The sequence below is a fragment of the Salmo salar genome, chromosome 10 (genome assembly GCF_965601325.2).
Source record: "Salmo salar chromosome 10, fSalSal1, whole genome shotgun sequence".
NCBI lineage: Eukaryota > Metazoa > Chordata > Actinopteri > Salmoniformes > Salmonidae > Salmo > Salmo salar.
Genome location: NC_138300.1, coordinates 126,974,350 through 126,997,329, shown reverse-complemented (window position 1 = coordinate 126,997,329; position 22,980 = coordinate 126,974,350). Strand labels below are relative to the sequence as shown.

Below are 22,980 nucleotides of genomic sequence, written 5' to 3'. Positions count from 1 at the left end.
TCAAATACACAGCAACATACCATATTGAGCTATATTCATGATTATGTAAACATTATTTGATTTACTTTATATTTGTAATGGAAATATATTTGTTAGATTTGTATATATTTGTAATGGAAATAAAGTAAATATTAGAAAGTGAAGAGTCATATTGAAATCGAAAAGTTGTATTGTTGTTTATATATAATAATAATCATCATCATCATCATGCCATAATGATATCTGTCTGGAAGCTTTCCCAGTTGTAAATCAGTAAGTGCATGATGACAGCATTATTTCAGCTGTTAACAGAATACATCATTATTATATTATTTACACTATTTACACAGAATACACCAACCATTATAATGTTTACACTATTTACACACAATACACCAACCAATATAATGTTTACACTATTTACACAGAATACACCAACCATTATAATGTTTACACTATTTACACAGAATACACCAACCATTATAATGTTTACACTATTTACACAGAATACACCAACCATTATAATGTTTACACTATTTACACAGAATACACCAACCATTATAATGTTTACACTATTTACACAGAATACACCAACCATTATAATGTTTACACTATTTACACACAATACACCAACCATTATAATGTTTACACTATTTACACAGAATACACCAACCATTATAATGTTTACACTATTTACACAGAATACACCAACCATTATCATTTTTACACCATTTTAATAAGAAAATATTTCCATGACCAAGTTTATAATTCATTGCAGACTATATGAACACTTTTCAAAAACACATATGCTGGCAGAAAAACAACTTGTAGTTAGGGTTTAGCATGCTGTTCCTTTAACATAGAAAAGTCAACAGTTACAGCATTTAATCACATGTATGTCACCATGGTTTTAAATGGCTTTACATTACACGCTTCACAGAACAGCTCCTGCAAAATAGATATCTAAAACATTTAACTAAAAAGTGTATTTTACAACATTTTCATATCAACTTATTTGCAATTATTCACTTTTATTCACATATTTATTTTGCATTTAGTAAAGACCCTATAGTTCCCATTACTATTTTTTAAGATTGAAAAAAAATCACAATTCTCTTTGTTATTTTTACACATTAGCAGAAATAAATAAAAGTAAATCTCTTTCATGCGCCGCTGAGCCGCTGTTTGCATTGCCTCACTAATTTACAAAACACACTGATAAAACTGACACAACGAATACCTTTTAAGTTGAACAGCAATATTTCACTATATCTCTGCTGGAACCATGTTAGAAGACAATTAGCATTCAAAGCAAAACACCGACATCAAAATACACTGCAGCACGGAAGTCTCTTGCCTTAATTAATTATAGTTATTCTCCGCCCAAGATGTCACGGCAAGAGTCAAAATAAACGTTGGATTTGGTTTGAGCCTGCTGGTGTAGTTTATAAAGAGTTCTGCACAGTTCTTAATGTTAGTGCACTGCCACGGACTGCAGTGTCGGGTTGGTGTGAGTCTCCCTGGGAGTGGGGGGGCTGCTTTGGCTGGTGTCTGTCTGCGGGGAGGTGGGGCTCAGAGATTGGGGAGAGTTCGAAAGGAAGGCGGATGTGTGGGGCGTCAGCCCCGCCGAGAGACCTACCGTGGTCGGGTTGGGTTTGATGGGCACCGGAATGGCGGGTAGGGTCTGTCCTCCGTGACACAGAGATTTAAGGGGCATGCGGTAGGCCACGTAGTTACCGCTCACAGAGATAGGAGAAACAGAGTCCACCATAGTGTTGTACATGTGAGGCCAGGCCGCAGTCAGCTGGTTGTGCAGCGGGTAGCCTGCAGACATTGACTGCATGGTGGAGAACGCCAGACTCCCGGGAACCTTGTACTCTCTGGCGATGATGTTCTCTATAGCAAATGGGTGTTTAAAAGTTGATGGCTGTGACACTCCCAAGTTATAGCTGGACATCTGAGGGAGGTGTGTGCTGGTGGCAGCCAGGGCATTGAGCCTGAGATAATGGGCTGCGTCAGACTGCTTGGACTGAGCCAGGTGCTCCTGCGCCATCATCATCATCACCTTGAACCGTTTACGGCGCCGCAAGAAGCTCCCGTTCTCGAACATGTCCCCGCAGCTGGGGTGCAGAGCCCAGAAACTACCCTTCCCGGGCTGGTCCGGACGCCGCGGGATCTTGATGAAACAGTCGTTGAAGGACAGGTTGTGTCGTAAGGAGTTCTGCCACCGCTGGGTGTTCTCTCTGTAGTAAGGGAACCTGTCCATGATGAACTTGTAGATCTCGCTGAGAGGGAGCATCTTCTCCGGGCAGGACTGGATGGCCATGGCGGTGAGGGAGATGTAGGAATAGGGAGGTTTCTGGTCGCTGTACGTATTCCTCCCTGGTCGGGGCATCCTGACAGTATTCTTTCACAACACTTTACTTCAAACAACTCGTTCCGCTTAGTTTAGCTTCGTGATGAAAACTTCTCAGAACTCTGCATGAAAAATAAATATTCTGCATGCGTAAAATACAAAACACGTGAGTAGTAGCCTACCGCAGTAAAAGTTTAACTGATATAAGTTGAGTTGAGATGAGCTAAGTAGCAGCTATACTTCCATGTCCTCCCTTTTCTGCCGTGTGATAGTTGACTGTGGTGACAGCCATATAATAGACCCCCCCCAGAGCAGCTCCACTAATGTGCCACCTCTACATATCACATGACAACCACCCAGGGAAGAGGGGGCTCCTCGCGGAGAAAGGCATAATCCGCTTTCATTGACACCTATTTACATGGACACCTTGGGCCAATGGAAATCCTTTCCATCTGAAGACCGAGCAAAGGGTAAAAAGGCTCGGTAAACGGAATTGAACAGTGATGGCACTCGATAGCTAAGAGTGTATATGCGCTAACCTTTCTGCAGGGGGTTTAAAGCCGTAAATTCACAGTACATTTGGAGCTACTGAGCTATGGGATGTTTGACATGGAAATTGGCTGACACTTCCATTGTGTTTTGTATTATTAGTGTGTATTAGGTTGTTTGCTGTCATGACATTACCTTATAGGAGATCACCGTTAGTGATTTGTTTATCGGAAATCACTGTTAGTGTTTTGTTTTGTCTTTGTTTTGTATGCCACTGTCAATGTTGAAATGTATGTATGTCGCTTTGGATGAAAAAAAATATCGAATCTGATGAATGACCACATTATGGTCTTTACAAAGCAAAATGTTCTACTACAATTTGAAGTCGTGTGTTCTATTTATGTTAGTCTATGCATTCAGTCGGCAGCCTGTGTGTGAGTCGTGTGAATGAACAGCTTTATTCACCTGATCCTTTCCAATCCTGATAACCGGGATTTAACACATTCAGACAGGTGCATAAAGTCGACTGCATTGGTGTGTAAAGCTGCTAAATAAGCTTTACGTTAAACTGTCAATAGTTTCACCCATAATCAAACAGGAAAATCGTCTTTTAAAATTCGTAGACACACTTTATTTTATTGCTATTAAATGCACTATAATTAAAATCACCAGCACAATATGCTATAGTAGACCAACACAATAATTATTCCCTGAAACAAAAAATAACCATCTTGATTGATTTATGGCAATTAATTAAGAAACCTCCAATGGTATGAAACTTGAACCAGCCTCAACACGTATTATCTTTCCCTGCTTATCCAGGACATAAGGGTATAGTGTGGTCTATGAAACTTCATGAAGGCCAGTGAGTCTTTTGTGTTTATGTAAAACAAATTTGAAAAGTACTTCAGAAATGCAAATAAAGTCTCTGGGGTTGAAAACTATAAAATATCCATAAGTGAATTATATGAATGTGAAAACCAAATGCAAGCCTATTTTCAGCCCTGGCCATTCAAACTTTTTGCCAGGCTCACCATGGAGCAACTTTCCGCTTGGCGGGTTCCCAATGCCAGGGACCACACATGCCCACGCGGATTTGGTCATAATTTATGCTAATGAGCCTCCATAAATCCACAATACAGGCCATTGCAGGCTGACGGATTAGCAATAGAATCTGCTATGGGAGGAGACTATAGTAACAGCTATGGGCCTACTCTCAGAGAGATATCAGGAGCTTGAGGAAACTACAGCTATAAAAGATGAGATCTTCTCCAAGTTGTTAAATATTTACAAAACAGAAAATAAAGTAAGCAGACCAACCAAAGGGGTTAGGGTTTCCTTGGTTGCCACACAATCCCTGTCTGAACAAAATAGGCTGCAGGAAGTCAGATCCACGCTGCGCATGGAAGCATCTTTTTATTTCCATGGGCTTTTATTCCTCATGAAGAGATTCTTTTAACTTGTCATTCCTCTATTGGTGTTAGGCAGAAAGGAGTCTGGTTTTCAGGCTTTTCAACAGACATTTCTTAAAGTGTCCCAACTGCCCGTGACCCTCGGAACGCCCTGGGTCCAGAGGGTCCATTATTTAGGTGATAATGCCGGAGAAGCCGGTGTTTGGAGGATATATTGGCTCGTCCAGGGCCGGCAAACCTGCCAATATATCCTCCAAACACCGGCTTCTCCGGCATTATCACTATTATACAACTGGTTACCAACATGTTCAAATAAAACATTTTAATGAATTTATTCATATTATTTCATCCTTCCCCTTACAAAAAAGATTGCAGTCAGAGTGCACAATAATTGCAGTACACTGCAGTATAACTGCAGTTAGAGTGCAGTATAACTGCACTTCAACTGCAGTACAACTGCTTCCAAAATACCACAGTCGACTGCAGTTACAGAACTTTTACTGCAGTTTCAAAACTGCAATCTTTTTTTGTATGGGTTCCACGACATATAGTCCCGACACAAATCAAAGGTTGCTACCCAAGCCAGCTGGTTGTTTGTTCTATCGGTTCGGTTGCCAGAGATGCGACCCAGTCTTTAAGTATTATTGTTCTGTATCTAGAGATGCGACCCAGTCGTTCATTCTAAATGTTATATTGCCATACTGGCTGGCAACATTCTTATCCCTTGCTTGCTAGCTAGCCAACTACGGCTAACTTACAGTCAGGTCAAACAGCGCAGCCAGAATAACAGCAAAGTAGCTGCATTTGCATTTGTTTATGCAGTTTTTTTGTGACATTTATTTGAATATATCCATAACAATGAGCTAATGAGTCACGATTTTGCCTGCCATAGAAAATGTGCTCTGTAGTCAGGACACTGTTGTTCAGAGTAGCTAGCCAACAACAGACCTAACACAATCACTTCAAACTGAAGCTGGAAAGACTGCAAACTAGCTGCATTTTGTTTAGTTTGACCTGTTTTCTGTGACATTCCTTGGATGTATATATATATCCATAAAAATGATGCCAGCTGATTCATGATTTCGACTGGCTGAGAAAAGCTGCCTACCTGTCTGTCTCATCCTGATTCCCAACACCTTCATTACAATGGAACAGCTGGAGATCAAATTTCCATACTGAAACAATGTTGCAAATGTTGGTGAGTCAGACAGCAAGGAAATATACAAATCTCTGCTGTTGAAAACCAAATGCTAGTCTAAAAGAATTGTGAGATAATGTCTAGATGCTTTTTATAGTGGAGATGAAGTTTATACATTAGCTGGCTGGGCTGATGTGACAGTGGACTGTGCAGTGAGATGGAACAGTCAATAGTTATTTTAACATCACTGCTTTAGCAGGTGGTAACTTGTGGAATAGACACCCGCTGGAATGCTATTTTAACCAATCAACATCCAAGGTTAGACCCAACCGCTGTATAAAACAGTAAAACAGTATTTACAGTGCCTTCGGAAAGTATTCAGACCCCTTGACTTTTTCCACATTTTCTAAGTTACAGCCTTTTTCTAAAGTTTATTAAATTGTTTTTTTTTCCCAACATTAACCTACACACAATACTCCATAATAACAAAGCAAAAACAGGTTTCCAGAATTTTTTGCTAATTTATAAAAATAAAAACTGAAATGTCACCTGTAAATAAATATTCTGACCCTTTACTCAGTACTTTGTTGAAGCACCTTTGGCAGCGATTACAGCATCGAGTCTTCTTGGGTATGACGCTACAAGCTTGGCACACCTTTAAGCGTTTCACTGTAAGGTCTACACCTGCTGTATTTGGCGCATGTGACAAATACAATTTTATTTTATTTTATTTGGGGAGTTTCTCCCAGTCTTCTCTGCAGATCCTCTCAAGCTCTGTCAGGTTGGATGGGGAGTGTTGCTGCACAGCTATTTTCAGGTCTCTCCAGAGATGTTCGATCAGGTTCAAGTCCAGGCTCTGACTGGGCCACTCAAGGACATTCAGAGACTTGTCCCGAAGCCACTCCTGTGTTGTCTTGGCTGTGTGCTTAGGGTCATTGTCCTGTTGGAAGGTGAACATTTGCCCCAGTATGGAGCAGGTTTTCATCAAGGATATCTCTGTACTTTGCTCCATTCATCTTTCCCTCGATCCTGACTAGTCTCCCAGTCCCTGCCGCTGAAAAACATCCCCACAGCATGATGCTGCCACCACAATTCTTCACCGTTGGGATGATGCCAGGTTTCCTCCAGATGTGACGCTTGGCATTCAGGCCAAAGAGTTCAATCTTGGTTTCTTCAGACCAGAGAATCTTGTTTCTTATGGTCTGAGAGTCTTTAGGTGCCTTTTGGCTAACTCCAAGCATGCTCACATGTGCTTTTTACTGAGCAGTGGCTTCCGTCTGGTCACTCTACCATAAAGGACTGAATAGTGGAGTGGTGCAGAGATGGTTGTCCTTCTGGAAGGTTCTCCCATCTCCAGAGAGGAACTGTAGAGCTCTGTCAGAGTGACCATCGGGTTCTTGGTCACCTCCGTGACCAAGTCCCTTCTACCTTGATTGCTCATTTTGGCCGGGCGGCCAGCTCTAGGAAAAGAATTGGTGGTTCCAAACATCTTCAATTGAAGAATGATGGAGGCCCCTGTGTTCTTGGGGACCTTCAATGATGCAGAAATGTTTTGGTATCCTTCCCCAGATCTGTGCCTAGATAGTTATGGTCAATTAAATTTACAACAGGTGGACTCCAATCAAGTTGTAGAAACATCTTCAGACAGATCAATGGAAACAGGATGCACCAGAGCTCAATAACAAGTCTCATAGCAAAGGCTCTGAACACTTACGTAAACTATATTTCTGTTTAATTTATTTATACATTTGCAAAAATGTCTAAAACTTATTTTCGCTTTGTCATGATAGGGTATTGTGTATAAATTAGAATCAGGCTGTGACATAACAAAATGTGGAAAAAGTCAAAAGGGGTCTGAATTCTTTCCGAAGGCACTGTACAGTATATGATAATGTACTATTGTCACTATCTAGTATTTTGTTGATATAAGGTGCAGTAGGCTACAGTACAACATTACTGTCACGTCCTGACCAGTAAAGGGGTTATTTGTTATTGTAGTTTGGTCAGGACGTGGCAGGGGGTATTTGTTTTATGTGGTTCAGGGTTTAATGGGATATGTATTTATGTAAGAGGGGTGTTTGATTTATGTGTTCCGGGGTTTTTGGGTAATGTTCTTGTTTTGTATTTCTATGGTTTTCTATGTTGTGTATTTCTTTGTGTTGGCCTGGTATGGCTCTCAATCAGGAACAGCTGTACATCGTTGTTGCTGATTGAGAGTCATACTTAGGTAGCCCTGTTTCACCTGTCCCTTTGTGGGAAGTTGTTGTTGTACTGCTGTGTGTTAGCCTGCAAGACTGTTCGTTCGATCGTTTTCTTGTTTGTGGTTTGTTTGTTTGTTTGTTTGTTTGTTTGTTTGTTTGTTTGTTTGTTTGTTTGTTTGTTTGTTTGTTTGTTGGGATGTGTTCTAATAAAGTTAAGATGAGCACTCAACCCGCTGCGCCTTGGTCCACTACGTACGACAACCGTTACAGAACTTCCCACCACCAACGGACCAAGCAGCGGGACCAGGAGGAGGAAGGATCCTGGGCCAGGGAGAGAAGGGAGTGGAGGACATTTTGGACATGGGAGGAGGTAATGGCAGGGGACAAGACCCTGCCATGGAAACAGGTGGAGACAGCGAGGGAGGAAAGGCGAAAGTGGAGTGAAGAGCGGGCCCAACGTAGGATGCATGAGAGGCAGCCCCAAGATTTTTTGGGGGGGGAGCACACGGGTAGTTTGGCTGGGCCAGGGTTAAGCCCCAAGCAAACTCCCCGTGCTTATCGGAGGCAGCATGTTACTGGTCAGGCCCCGTGCTATGGGGTGATGCGCACGGCGTCGAGGCCGAGCATTCACAGGCCGGTGTGCGCGGTGCCAGCACCCCGCATTTGCCAGGGGGAAGCGGGCATCCAGCCAGCAAGGGTGGTGCCAGTACTGCGCTCAAGACCGCCAGTGCGCCTTCACGGCCCAGTGTATCCTGTTCCCGCTCCTCGCACTAGCCCTGAGGTGCTTGTTTCCAGTCTGGCACATCCAAAGCCAGCACCACGCACCAGGCCTCCAGTGCGTCAGCCCAGTCCAACTCGTCCTGTTCCTGCTCCTCGCACTAGCCTTGGGGTGCGTGTCTCCAGTCTGGTACCTCCAGTACCAGCCCCACACATCAGGCTTTCAGTGTGCAGTCCCCGTCCAGAGCTTCCGACGACAGTACCCCATCCAGAGCTTCCGGCGACAGTACCCTGTCCAGAGCTTCCGGCGACAGTGCCCCGTCCAGAGCTTCCGGCGACAGTGCCCCGTCCAGAGTGTCCGATGACAGTGCCCCGTCCAGAGTGTCCGATGACAGTGCCCCGTCCAGAGTGTCCGATGACAGTGCCCCGTCTAGAGTGTCCGATGACAGTGCCCCGTCTAGAGATGGCCCACAGTCCGGGACCGCGTGAGACGGCCCACAGTCCGGGACCGAGTGAGACGGCCCACAGTCCGGGACCGAGTGAGTCGGCCCACAGTCCGGAGCTCCCAGAGTCGGCCCACAGTCCGGAGCTCCCAGAGTCGGCCCACAGTCCGGAGCTCCCAGAGTCGGCCCACAGTCCGGAGCTCCCAGAGTCGGCCCACAGTCCGGAGCTCCCAGAGTCGGCCCACAGTCCGGAGCTCCCAGAGTCGGCCTTCTCCCCGATGTCTACAGCGACGTGCTTCAGCCTGAGGTATTCAGCGGGGGTGGACAGGTTAGGTGGGGGACAAATTGATGGGGTACAGTAGGCTACAGTACAATATTACTAAATGATAACAATGTAGCCTTGTCAATAGGTAGTAGTTGGTTGATTAGGTGAGGTATAGTAGACTACAATACAGCAAAAGTATCTTTCCTACTGTTCTGTTATGCGTTGGGTATGGAAATTGGTAAATTAGCCAACATTAAAGAGATCACACATTCATGCAGTTTTGGTGGTGTAACGTTGAATTGATCCGTACCATAGCTGCTGTGGTGTTGTCTTTATCTATACCATAGCTGCTGTGGTGTTGTCTTTATCCATACCATAGCTGCTGTGGTGTTGTCTTTGTCCATACCATAGCTGCTGTGGTGTTGTCTTTATCCATACCATAGCTGCTGTGGTGTTGTCTTTATCTATACCATAGCTGCTGTGGTGTTGTCTTTATCCATACCATAGCTGCTGTGGTGTTGTCTTTGTCCATACCATAGCTGCTGTGGTGTTGTCTTTGTCCATACCATAGCTGCTGTGGTGTTGTCTTTATCCATACCATAGCTGCTGTGGTGTTGTCTTTATCCATACCATAGCTGCTGTGGTGTTGTCTTTATCCATACCATAGCTGCTGTGGTGTTGTCTTTGACCGTACCATAGCTGCTGTGGTGTTGTCTTTGTCCGTACCATAGCTGCTGTGGTGTTGTCTTTATCCATACCATAGCTACTGCTATGGATTTGCCTTTTACTTGAGAGCTCTGGCCTCTTTTCCAGGTCTCCCTTGATGTTATTGTTGACCTGGTAAAATAAGCTAAAGGTTGTGTGCACTTTCACTAGATAGAATTTGTTGTTCAGTGTCAGATTCTCAAATGGAAAAATACATATACTGTCTGTGATTTGTTTAGAATTCAAGGCACACTTAACCGGCATGGCTACCACAGCATTCTGCAGCGATACGCCATCCCATCTAGTTTGCGTTTAGTGGGAATTTAATTTGTTTTTCAACAGGACAATGGCCCAAAACACACCTCCAGGCTGTGTAAGGGCTATTTGACTGAATTAGATGACCTGGCCTCCACAATCACCTGACCTCAACCCAATTGCGATAGTTTGGGATGAGTTGGACAGCAGAGTGAAGGAAAAGCAGCCAACAAGTGCTCAACATATGTGGGAACTCCTTCTCTCAACCAGGTGAAGCTGGTTGAGAGAATGCCAAGAGTGTGCAAAGGCAACGGGTGGCTACTTTGAAGAAGCTAAAATCCCAAATATATTTTGGTTTAGCACTTTTTTGGTTACTACATGATTCCATGTGTGTCATTTCATAGTTTTGATGTCTTTGCTATTATTCTACAGTGTAGAAAATAGTAAAAAAAAAAAAAAAACCTTGAATGAGTAGGTGTGTCCAAACTTTTGGCTAGTACTGTGTATATGTATATATGCAATGGTAAGGACTTTTTGTTGACTATGGACTACTTGTCAAATGACCCTGAAATTGCACTCTTGTCCAGGACTACAGCAATGACTGTCATTTTGCATTATTATAAACCACCACTAGGGTCATCCCATGCCGAGCAAAAAATGTTTTCAAATGCAAAATGACAGTCTTTGATGTCAGAATTTGTATTTGGTGCAAAAAAGGACTCTCTGGCCCCTCCCTTACATTTCTCAGCTCCCAGATGTCCTTCATGCACTGTCTGCAGCATCTCCTGACACATCAAAGTATTTTTATTTATTTAACTAGGCAAGTCAGTTAAGAACAAATTCTTATTTGCAATGACAACCCACTGTTCACAGGCTAACTGTCTAGTTCTGGGGCAGAACAACAGATTTTTTACCTTGTCAGCTCAGGGATTCGATCTAGAAATCTTTCTGTTACTGGTCCAACGCTCTAACCACTAGGCTACCTGCCACCCCGAGAACATATCACCTTTCTGTTCTTCAACAGCACACCATTGACCACTGACAGCTCTTCGCTTAGTGGGATGTACTGCTAACAAGAGCCTTTTTGCCAGCCATTTTCCAGATTCTGGATCACCTTGCAAAGAATGGGATCTTTTGTGGTCTCTTCAGCTATTGTCCTTAGTTGCTGATCAGAAACAGGAAGTGACTCCATGACCATACGAACTTGCAAGGCAACCTCCTCCTCCATAGACTCCTGACTGAGGCTGATTTGGGCTACCACTGGTGGAGCCCTTGAGAGGGCATCTGTTACCACTAAAGTTGACCCAGGCCAGTGGTGGAAAAAGTACCAAATGTTCATACTTGAGTAAAAGTAAAGATACCTTATAAGAAAATGACTCAAGTAAAAGTGAAAGTAATACTACTTGAGTAAAAGTCAAAAAGTATTTTATTTTAAATTGACTTAAGTAGCAAAAGTAAAAGTATAAATCATTTAAAATTCCTTATATTAATCAAAACAGATGGCACAATTTCTTTTCATTCACGGATCGCCAGGGGCAACAACACTGAGACATCATTTACAAATGAAGCATTTCTGTTTAGTGAGTCTGCCAGATCAGAGGCAGTAGGAATGACCAGTGATGTTCTCTTGATAAGTGTGTGAATTAGACAATTTTCCTCTCCTGCTAAGCATTCAAAATGACTGCTTTTGAGATGCTTGTTCTAGGTCCCAAGAAACAGAGATATTCTGTTGAATTTGACAATTAATCTTGATGGTTGTACAGTCGTCTCAAATAAAACTGTGAAGGACCTCGGCGTTACTCTGGACCCTGATCTCTCTTTTGACGAACATATAAAGACTGTTTCAAGGACAGCTTTTTCCCATCTACGTAATATTACAAAAATCAGAAACTATCTGTCCAAAAATTATGCAGAAAAATGTATCCATGCTTTTGTCACTTCTAGGTTAGACTACTGCAATGCTCTATTTTCCGGCTACCCGGATAAAGCACTAAACAAACTTCAGTTAGTGCTAAATACGGCTGCTAGAATCCTGACTAGAATCAAAAAATGTGATCATATTACTCCAGTGCTAGCCTCCCTACACTGGCGTCCTGTTAAGGCTAGGGTTGATTTCAAGGTTTTACTGCTAACCTATAAAGCATTACATGGGCTTGCTCCTACTTACCTTTCAGATTTGGTCCTGCCATACATACCTACACGTACGCTACGGTCACAAGACGCAGGCCTCCTAATTGTCCCTAGAATGTCTAAGCAAACAGCTGGAGGCAGGGCTTTCTCCTATAGAGCTCCATATTTATGGAATGGGCTGCCTATCCATGTGAGAGACACAGATTCGGTCTTGACCTTAAAGTCTTTATTGAAGACTCATCTCTTCAGTAGGCTCTATGATTGAGTGTAGTCTGAAAAAAATTGATTTAAAAAACAGATTAAAAAAACACCTTATGGAACAGCGGGGACTGTGAAGCAACACAAACATAAGCATAGACACACACATACACACAAACACACACACACACACACACACACACACGATAACATGCGTACTATACATATACATGGATTTAGTACTGTAGATATGTGGTAGTGGTGTAGTGGCCTGAGGGAACACAGTGTGTCGTGAAATCTGTGAATGTATTGTAATGTTTTTAAAATTGTATAAACTGCCTTAATTTTGTTGGACCCCAGGAAGAGTAGCTGCTGCTTTGGCAGGAACTAATGCGGATCCATAATAAATACAAATACTTTGTGACATCGACTGATGTGAAAAAGGGCTTTATAAATACTTTTGATTGATAAACACTTAGTTCTTGTTTTCCCCTTTACAGTTAGCTGACATAAACGTTTCATTCTTGTTTTCCTCTGTACAGTTTGCAGACACAAACCTTTAGTCTCAATTGCTTGGCCATTGTACGCTTTGAGAGCCACCACCTTTTGCATGATGGCTGGTTTATACTTTAGCTCATGAAAATCCCTCATGTTGATCAGGTGTATCCAGCTTTAAGATCAAAATTATACCATTGACCACGAGTGGTACAACCCAGTGGTCACTAGCTACACTATGGACCTGTAATGGTTCTTGCCCGTTCTCCATGGAATCCACAGCGCCCACGAACAAATCACTTTGTTCATTCTCCCCCATTTCAATGGTGTGAACATTTTGTCTCCCATACCTGTCCTTTGGAAAAAAACATTTTTCCAAAATCATTTTCCCCCTTGCACTTGCTGAAAATCTTTCCACAATCAGGGCACTTCCTGGCCTGGTGCGTGGTGCCACACCTGTTACAGTCATATTTCCTGTGACTCCTTTGGTCAAAGTCATAATGCATGTGATTCCTTTGCTCATACCGCCCCCTTGTGTCCTTGTCAGGCACTTGTCATCTCCCGTCTCCTGTCTGGATTACTGCAACTCGCTGTTGGCTGGGCTCCCTGCCTGTGCCATTAAACCCCTACAACTCATCCAGAACGCCACAGCCCGTCTGGTGTTCAACCTTCCCAAGTTCTCTCACGTCACCCCGCTCCTCCGCACACTCCACTGGCTTCCAGTTGAAGCTCGCATCTGCTACAAGACCATGGTGCTTGCCTACAAAGAAGGGCACTGCGTTCATCCACCTCTGGCCTGCTGGCCCCCCGACCTCTGCGGAAGCACAGTTCCCGCTCAGCCCAGTCAAAACTGTTCGCTGCTCTGGCACCCCAATGGTGTAACAAGCTCCCTCACGACGCCAGGACAGCGGAGTCAATCACCACCTTCCGGAGACACCTGAAACCCCACCTCTTTAAGGAATACCTGGGATAGGACAAAGCAATCCTTCTACCCCCCATACCCCCTGCCCCCAAAAATAAAAAGAAAGAAAGAAAGAAAATGAAATAAAAAAATAAGAAAAAAAAGATATAGATGTACTATTGCAAAGTGGTTGTTCCACTGGATATCATAAGGTGAATGCACCAATTTGTAAGTCGCTCTTGATAAGAGCGTCTGCTAAATGACGTAAATGTAATGTAAATGTCTGCATAATCCACTGGTGCGCTTTCCCACTCCAAGGCAGTGTTTGCTGGTGTTGAGCTAAAGGTTTTAATATGCAATTCTGCCAGCTCAATCGCATTACATATTTTTACTGCAGTTTCCAAATGTAACTCACTTTCCCGCAGCAATCTTTCTCTAACTGGAGTAATTTATACCAAACACAAACTGATCTCTAAGCGTAGATGAGGTTAGGTCTACAAAATTACATGTAGCTGCTATTAATTTCAAATCCATGAGAAAGATGTCACACTTTTCAGCTTGCTGTTGAAACACATAACATCCATATATCTCGTTCTTCTTAACAATATGCATCAAACTGATTCAGCACCGCCACGAACTCCTGGGTCAACTTTAGTGGTAGCAGATGCCCTCTCAAAGGCTGTACCACTGGTGGCCCAAAAAGGATGAATACAATAGATAGTAGTACCCTAGACATGAGTACACTAGATACTAGTACCCTAGACATTAGTACACTAGATACTGGTACCCTAGACATGAGTACACTAGATACTAGGACCCTAGTACCATAGACATGTGTCCACTATATACTAGACATGAGTACACTAGATACTAGCACCCTAGACATGAGAACACTAGATACTAGGACCCTAGACATGAGAACACTATATACTAGTATACTAGACATGAGTACACTAGATAGTAGTATCCTAGACATTAAAACACTATATACTAGACATGAGTACACTAGATAGTAGGACCCTAGACATGAGTACACTAGATACTAGTACCCTAGACATTTTTACACTAGATACTAGTACCCTAGACATTAGTACACTATATACTAGTACCCTAGACATTAGTACAGTAGATATTAGTTCCCTAGACATTAGTATAGTAGATACTAGTACCCTAGACATTAGTATAGTAGATATTAGTACCCTAGACATTAGTACAGTATATATTAGTGCCCTAGACATTAGTATAGTAGATATTAGTACCCTAGACATTAGTATAGTAGATATTAGTGCCCTAGACATTAGTATAGTAGATATTAGTGCCCTAGACATTAGTATAGTAGATATTAGTGCCCTAGACATTAGTATAGTAGATATTAGTGCCCTAGACATTAGTATAGTAGATATTAGTGCCCTAGACATTAGTACAGTAGATATTAGTGCCCTAGACATTAGTATAGTAGATATTAGTGCCCTAGACATTAGTACAGTAGATATTAGTACCCTAGACATTAGTACAGTAGATATTAGTGCCCCGGACATTAGTATAGTAGATATTAGTACCTATAGTACAGTATATATTAGTACCCTAAACTTTGGTGCACAAGATCCTGGAGATGAGAACTATATACTAGTACCCTAGACATTAGTACACTAGATATTAGTACCCTGGACATTAGTACAGTAGATATTAGTACCCTAGACATTAGTACACTAGATACTAGTGCACTAGACACGAGTACACTAGAGAGTAGTACCCTAGACATGAGTACAGTAGATGCTAGTACCCTAGACATTAGTGCAAAAGATACTAGTACCCTAGACACGAGTACACTAGACACTAGAGGTCACCAAGCGCAACATAGCCTCAGCGTTTAAATCAGCTAGAAAGATGTGTCGGCATCGAGTAATTGTCTTTGGTCCCCTCCTATTTATGGGGAGTAATGAGCTCTATAGCAGAGTCTCACAACTCAATCACTAGTTGAAAAATGTTTTCTGTCCCTCCCAAAACCTAGAATTTGTATATAATTGGCCCTCTTTCTGGGACTCACTCATAAACTGGACCAAGCCTGGTTTGCTGAGGAGTGACGGACTCCATTCTAGCTGGAGGGGTGCTCTCATCTTATCTACGAACAGAGACAGGGCTCTAACTCCCCTAGCTCCACAATGAGATAGGGTTCAGGCCAGGCAGCAGGCTGATAGCCAGCCTGCCAGCTTAGTGGAGTCTGCCACTAGCACAGTCAGTGTATTCAGCTCAGCTATCCCCATTGAGACCATGTCTGTGCCTCGATCTAGGTTGGGAAAAACTAAACATGGCGGTGTTCGCCTTAGCAATCTCACTGGAATAAAGACCTCCTCCATTCCTGTCATTATTGAAAGAGATTGTGTTATCTCACATCTCAATATAGGCTACTTAATGTTAGATCCCTCACTTCCAAGGCAGTTATAGTCAATGAACTAATCACTGATAATCTTGATGTGATTGGCCTGACTGAAACATGGCTGAAGCCTGATGAATTTACTGTGTTAAATGAGGCCTCACCTCCTGGTTACACTAGTGACCATATCCCCCGCGCATCCCGCAAAGGCAGAGGTGTTGCTAACATTTACGATACCAAATTTCAATTTACAAAAAAACCTCAACATTTTTGTCTTTTGAGCTTCTAGTCATGAAATCTATGCAGCCTACTCAATCACTTTTTATAGCTACTGTTTACAGGCCTCCTGGGCCATATACAACGTTCCTCTCTGAGTTCCCTGAATTCCTATTGGACCTTGTAGTCATGGCAGATGATATTCACATGGAGAAGTCCACAGACCCACTCCAAAAGGCTTTCGGAGCCATCGTCGAGTAAGTGGGTTTTGTCCCACATGTCTCTGGACCTACTCACTGCCACAGTCATACTCTGGACCTAGTTTTGTCCTGTGGAATAAATATTGTGTATCTAAATATTTTTCCTCATATTCCTGGACTATCAGACCACCATCTTATTACCTCTGCAATCAAAACAAATAATCTGCTCAGACCCCAAGCAAGGATCATCAAAAGCCGTGCAATAAATTCTTGGACAACCCAAAGATTCCTAGATGCCCTTCCAGACTCGCTCCACCTACCCAAGGATGTCAGAGGACAACAATCGGTTAACCACTTAACTGAGGAACTTATTTCAACCTTGCGTAATACTCTAGATGCAGTCACACACCTAAAAACAAAAAACATTTGTCATAAGAAACTAGCACCCTGGTATACAGAAAATACTCGAGCCCTGAAGCAAGCTTCCAGAACATTGGAATGGAAATGGCGCTACACCAAACTGTAAGTCTTCCGACTAGCTTGGAAAGACAGTACCATGCAGTATCGAAGAGCCCTCACTGCTACTCGATCATCCTATTTTCCCAACTTAATTGAGGAGAATAAGAACAATCCAAAATGTATTTTTGATACTGCCGCAATGCTAACTAAAAAGCAGCATTCTCTGAGAGGATGGCTTTCACTTCAGCAGGGATAAATTCATGAACTTCTTTGACAAAAAGATCTTGATCATTAGAATGCAAATTAATGCGTATTTCTCCAAAGCTCAGTTGTCCTGAGTCTGCACAACACTGCCAGGCCCTATGATCAAGGGAGACGCTCAAGTTTTTTAATATTATATCTCTTGACACATTGATGAAAATAATCATGGCCTCTAAACCTTCAAGCTGCATGCTGGACCCTATCCCAACTAAACTACTGAAAGAGCTTCTTCCCGTGCTTGGCCCTGCTATGTTGAACATAATAAACATAACAAAATCATTAAAAGTGGCAGTAATAAAGCTTCTCTTGAAAAAGCCAAACCTTGACCCAGAAAATATCAAAATCTGTCGGCCTATATCAAATCTCCCGTTCCTCTCAAACAATTTTGAAAAAGCACAGCAACTCACTACCTTCCTGAAGACTAACAATGTATACGAAATGCTTCAGTCTGGTTTTAGACCCCATTACATTACTGAGACTGCACTCTGAATTGGTCAGCACGGACAAGTTCTGGCCTGGTTTAGATCTTATCTGTGGGAAAGATATCAGTTTGTCTCTGTGGATGGTTTGTCCTCTGACAAATCAACTGTACATTTTGGTGTTCCTCAACGTTCCGTTTTAGGACCACTAATGTTTTCACTATATATTTTACCTCTTGGTGATGTCATTCGGAAACATAATGTTAACTTTCACTGCTATGCAGACGATACACAGCTGTACATTTCGATGAAACATGGTGAGGCCCCAAAATTGCCCTCCCTGGAAGCCTGTGTTTCAGACATAAGGATATGGATGGCAGCAATTTTTTTTACTTCTAAACTCGGACAAAACAGAGATGCTTGTTCTAGGTCCCAAGAAACAAAGAGATCTTCTGTTGAATCTGACAATTAATCTTGATGGTTGTACAGTCATCTCAAATAAAACTGTAAAGGATTTTGCCGTTACACTGGACCCTGATCTCTCTTTTGACGAACATATCAAGACTGCTTCAAGGACTGCTTTTTTCCATCTACGTAACATTGCAAAAATCAGAACATTTCTGTCCAAAAATGATGCAGAAAAGTTAATACAAGCTTTTGTCACTTCTCGATTAGACTACTGCAATGCTCTACTCTCCGGCTACCCGGATAAAGCACTAAATAAACATCAGTTAGTGCTAAACACGGCTGCTAGAATCTTGACTAGAACCAAAAAACGTGATCATATTTTTCCAGTGCTAGCAACTCTACACTGACTTCCTGTTAAGGCTAGGGTTGATTTCAAGGTTTTACTGCAAACCTACAAAGCATTACATGGGCTTGCTCTTACCTACCTTTCCAATTTGGTCCTGCCGTACATACCAACACGTATGCTACGGTCACAAGACGCAGGCCTCCTTGTTTTCCCTAGAATTTCTAAGAAAACAGCTGGAGGCAGAGCTTTCTCCTATAGAGTTCAATTTTTATGGAATGGTCTGCCTATCCATGTGAGAGACGCAAACTCGGTCTCGACCTTTAAGTCTTTACTGACTTAAAGGGGTGTGAATGTGAACGGAAAGGCACTGGAGCGACAAACCACCATTTCTGTTTCTGCCTGGCCGGTTCCCCTCTCTCAACTGGGATTCTCGTCCTCTAACCCTATTACGGGGCTGAGCCACAGGCTTACTGGTGCTCTTCCATGCCGTCCCTAGGAAGGGTGCGTCAATTGAGTGGGTTGAGTCAATGACATGATCTTCCTGTCCGGGTTGGCGCCCCCCTCGGGTTCGTGCAGTGGTGGAGATCTTCGTGGGCTGTACTCTGCCTTGTCTCAGGGTAGTAAGTTGGTGGTTGAAGATATCTCTCTAGTGGTGTGGGGGCTGTGCTTTGGCAAAGTGAGTGGGGTTATATCCTGCCTGGTTGGCCCTGCCCGGGGGAATAGTCGGACGGGGCCACATAGTCTCCCGACCCCTCCTGTCTCAGCCTCCAGTATTTATGCTGCAATAGTTTATGTGTCGGGGGCTAGGGTTATGTCTGGAGTATTTCTCCTGTATGAAATGAAATGTATGCATTCACTACTGTAAGTCGCTCTGGATAAGAGCATCTGCTAAATGACTAAAAATGTACAAAAAAATATGTAAGAATTCTGTTCATCGATTACAGCTCAGCATTTAACCTGTTTAGGATAGGGGGCAGTATTGACACGGCTGGATAAAAAACATACCCGATTTAATCTGGTTACCACTCCTACCCAGTAACTAGAATATGCATATACTTATTACATATGGATAGAAAACACCCTAAATTTTCTAAAACTGTTTGAATGGTGTCTGTGAGTATAACAGAACTCAAATGGCAGGTCAAAACCTGAGAGATTCCTTTACAGGAAGTGGCCTGTCTGACCATTTCTTGAACTTCTTTTCCATCTCTATCATTTACTAAGGATCTCTGCTCTAACGTGACACTTCCCACGTCGTCCATAGGCGCTCAGAGCCCGGGAAAAAACAGAATGTCGTCATTCCAGCCCCAGGCTGAAACACATTATCGCCTTTCTCAAGTGGCCGATCAAGGGACACTGGGCTTATGCGCGTGACCCGACCGCCCCCGCCTTTGGGATTTTTTCCTCTGTTTGCCGAAAAGGAGATTCCCTGTCGGAATATTATCGCTTTTCTACGAGAAAAATGTCGTAAAAATTGATTTTAAACAGCGGTTGACATGCTTCGAAGTACGGTAATGGAATATTTAGAATTTTATTGTCACGAATTGCGCCATGCGCGCGACACTTCTTTACTATTTCGGATAGTGTCTGGAACGCACGAACAAAACGCCGCTATTCGGATATAACGATGGATTATTTTGGACCAAACCAACATTTGTTATTGAAGTAGCAGTCCTGGGTGTGCATTCTGACGAAGACAACAAAAGGTAATCAAACTTTTATAATAGTAAATATGATTATGGTGAGTGCTAAACTTGCCGGGTGTCTAAATAGCGAGCCCGTGATGCCTGGGCTATGTACTTAGAATATTGCAAAATGTGCTTTCACCAAAAAGCTATTTTAAAATCGGACATATCGAGTGCATAGAGGAGGTCTGTATCTATAATTCTTAAAATAATTGTTATGCTTTTTGTGAACGTTTATCGTGTGTAATTTAGTAAAATGTTAGCGAATTCCCCGGAAGTTTGCAGGGGGTATGCTAGTTCTGAACGTCACATGCTAATGTAAAAAGCTGGTTTTTGATATAAATATGAACTTGATTGAACAAAACATGCATGTATTGTATAACATAATGTCCTAGGGTTGTCATCTGATGAAGATCATCAAAGGTGAGTGCTGCATTTAGCTGTCTTCTGGGTTTTGGTGACATTATATGCTGGCTTGAAAAATGGGTGTCTGATTATTTCTGGCTTGGTACTCTGCTGACATAATCTAATGTTTTGCTTTCGTTGTAAAGCCTTTTTGAAATCGGACAGTGTGGTTAGATTAACGAGAGTCTTGTCTTTAAATAGCTGTAAAATAGTCATATGTTTGAGAAATTGAAGTAATAGGATTTTTAAGGTTTTGAAAATTGCGCCACAGGCTGCCAGTGGCTGTTACGTAGGTGGGACGAATTCGTCCCGCCTAGCCCAGAGAGGTTAACACCATAGTACCCTCCAAACCCGTTATTAAGCTCAAGACCCTGGGTCTCGACCCCACTCTGTGTGACTGGGTCCTGGACTTTCTGACGGGCCGCCCCCAGGTGGTGAGGGTAGGAAACAACATCTCCACTCTGCTGATACTCAACACTGGGGCCCCACAAGGGTGCGTTCTCAGCCCTCTCATGTACTCCCTGTTCACCAATGAATGATCGGCTATGAAAAGCCAACTGACATTTACTCGTGGCCATGCACGCCTCCAACTCAATCATCAAGTTTGCACATGACATTACAGTGGTAGGCTTGATTACCAACAATGATGAGATGGCATACAGGGAGGAGGTGAGGGCCCTTGGAGTGTGGAGTCAGGAAAATAACCTCACAAATAACCAAAACAAAGCAGATGATCGTGGACTTCAGGAAACAGCAGAGGGAGCACCCCCCTATCCACATCGACGGAACAGTAGTGGAGAAGGTGGAACATGTTAAGTTCCTCGGCGTACACATCATGGACAAACAGAAATGGTCCACCCACACAGACAGTGTGGTGAAGAAGGCTCAACAGCGCCTCTTCAACCTCAGGAGGCTGAAGAAATTTGGCTTGTCACCAAAAACACTCACAAACTTTTACAGATGCACAATCGAGAGCATCCTGTCAGGCTGTATCACCGCCTAGTACGGCAACTGCTCCGCCCACAACCGTAAGGCTCTCCAGAGGGTAGTGAGGTCTGCACAATGCATCACAGGGGCAAACTAGCTGCCCTCCAGGACACCTACACCACCCGAAGTCACAGGAAGGCCAAAAAGATCATCAAGGACAACAACCACCCGAGCCACTGCCTGTTCACCCCGCCATCATCCAGAAGGTGAGGTCAGAACAGGTGCATCAAAGCGGGGACCGAGAGACTGAAAAACAGCTTCTATCTCAAGGCCATGAGACTGTTAATCAGCCATCACTAACATTGAGTGGCTGCTGCCAACATACTGACTCAAATCTCTAGCGACTTTAATAATTAAAAATTGGATGTAATAAATGAATTACTAGTCACTTTAAACAATGCCACTTTATATAATGTTTACATACCCTACATTACTCATCTCATATGTATATATTTTACTCTATACCATCTACTGCATCTTGCCTATGCTGCACGGCCATCGCTCATCCATATATTTATATGTACATATTCTTATTGATTCATTTACTCTTGTAGAAGGTAGTTGTTGTGAAATGTTTAGATTAATTGTTAGATATTACTGCACGGTCGGAACTAGAAGCACAAGCATTTCGCAACACTCGCATTAACATCTGCTAACCATGTGTATGTGACCAATTAAATTAAATTTGATTTAGAAGTACCCTAGATCATGAGTACACTAGATAACCTGTTAGGGCTAGGGGGCAGTATTGACACGTCTGGATAAAAAACGTACCCGATTTAATCTGGTTACTACTCCTGCCCAGTAACTAGAATATGCATATAATTATTGGCTTTGGATAGAAAACACTCCAAAGTTTCTAAAACTGTTTGAATGGTGTCTGTGAGTATAACAGAACTCAAATGGCAGGTCAAAACCTGAGAAGATTCCTTTACAGGAAGTACCCTGTCTGACCATTTCTTGGCCTTCTTTGCCATCTCTATCCATTACAAAGGATCTCTGCTGTTACGTGACACTTCCTACGGCTCACATGGTCTCTCAGAAGACGGCAAAAAGCTGAATCGTGGCTTTGCAGGCTCTGGCTGAAAAAAAGTAGCGCGTTTGGGTAGTGGCTGGTTACAGTACTGTGAGACTCAGGCGCGTGCCCGCGTCGACCGAATGCTTTGTTTTCTTTCCTCTGTTTACCTAAACGGAGATTCCCGGTCGGAATATTATCGCTTTTTTACGAGAAAAATGGCATAAAAATGGATTTTAAACAGCGGTTGACATGCTTCGAAGTACGGTAATGGAATATTTAGAATTTTTTGGTCACGAATTGCGCCATGTTCGTGACCCTGATTTACCATTTCGGATAGTGTCTGGAACGCACGAACAAAACGCCGCTATTTGGATATAACGATGGATTATTTTGGACCAAACCAACATTTGTTATTGAAGTAGCAGTCCTGGGAGTGCATTCTGACGAAGACAACAAAGGTAATCAAACTTTTGTAATAGTAAATCTGACTTTGGTCAGGGCTAAACTTGGTGGGTGTC

General features: G+C 42.8%; 1 protein-coding gene across 1 annotated transcript; it reads right to left on the bottom strand.

Moving 5' to 3' along the window:
• Positions 1-204: 204 nt before the first annotated feature.
• Positions 205-3,661, bottom strand: LOC106561868 (forkhead box protein B1). Its single transcript, XM_014126137.3, has one exon. It carries the CDS (start codon positions 2,372-2,374, stop codon positions 1,454-1,456), a length of 921 nt encoding a protein of 306 aa, XP_013981612.1. The 5' UTR covers positions 2,375-3,661; the 3' UTR covers positions 205-1,453.
• Positions 3,662-22,980: the final 19,319 nt, after the last annotated feature.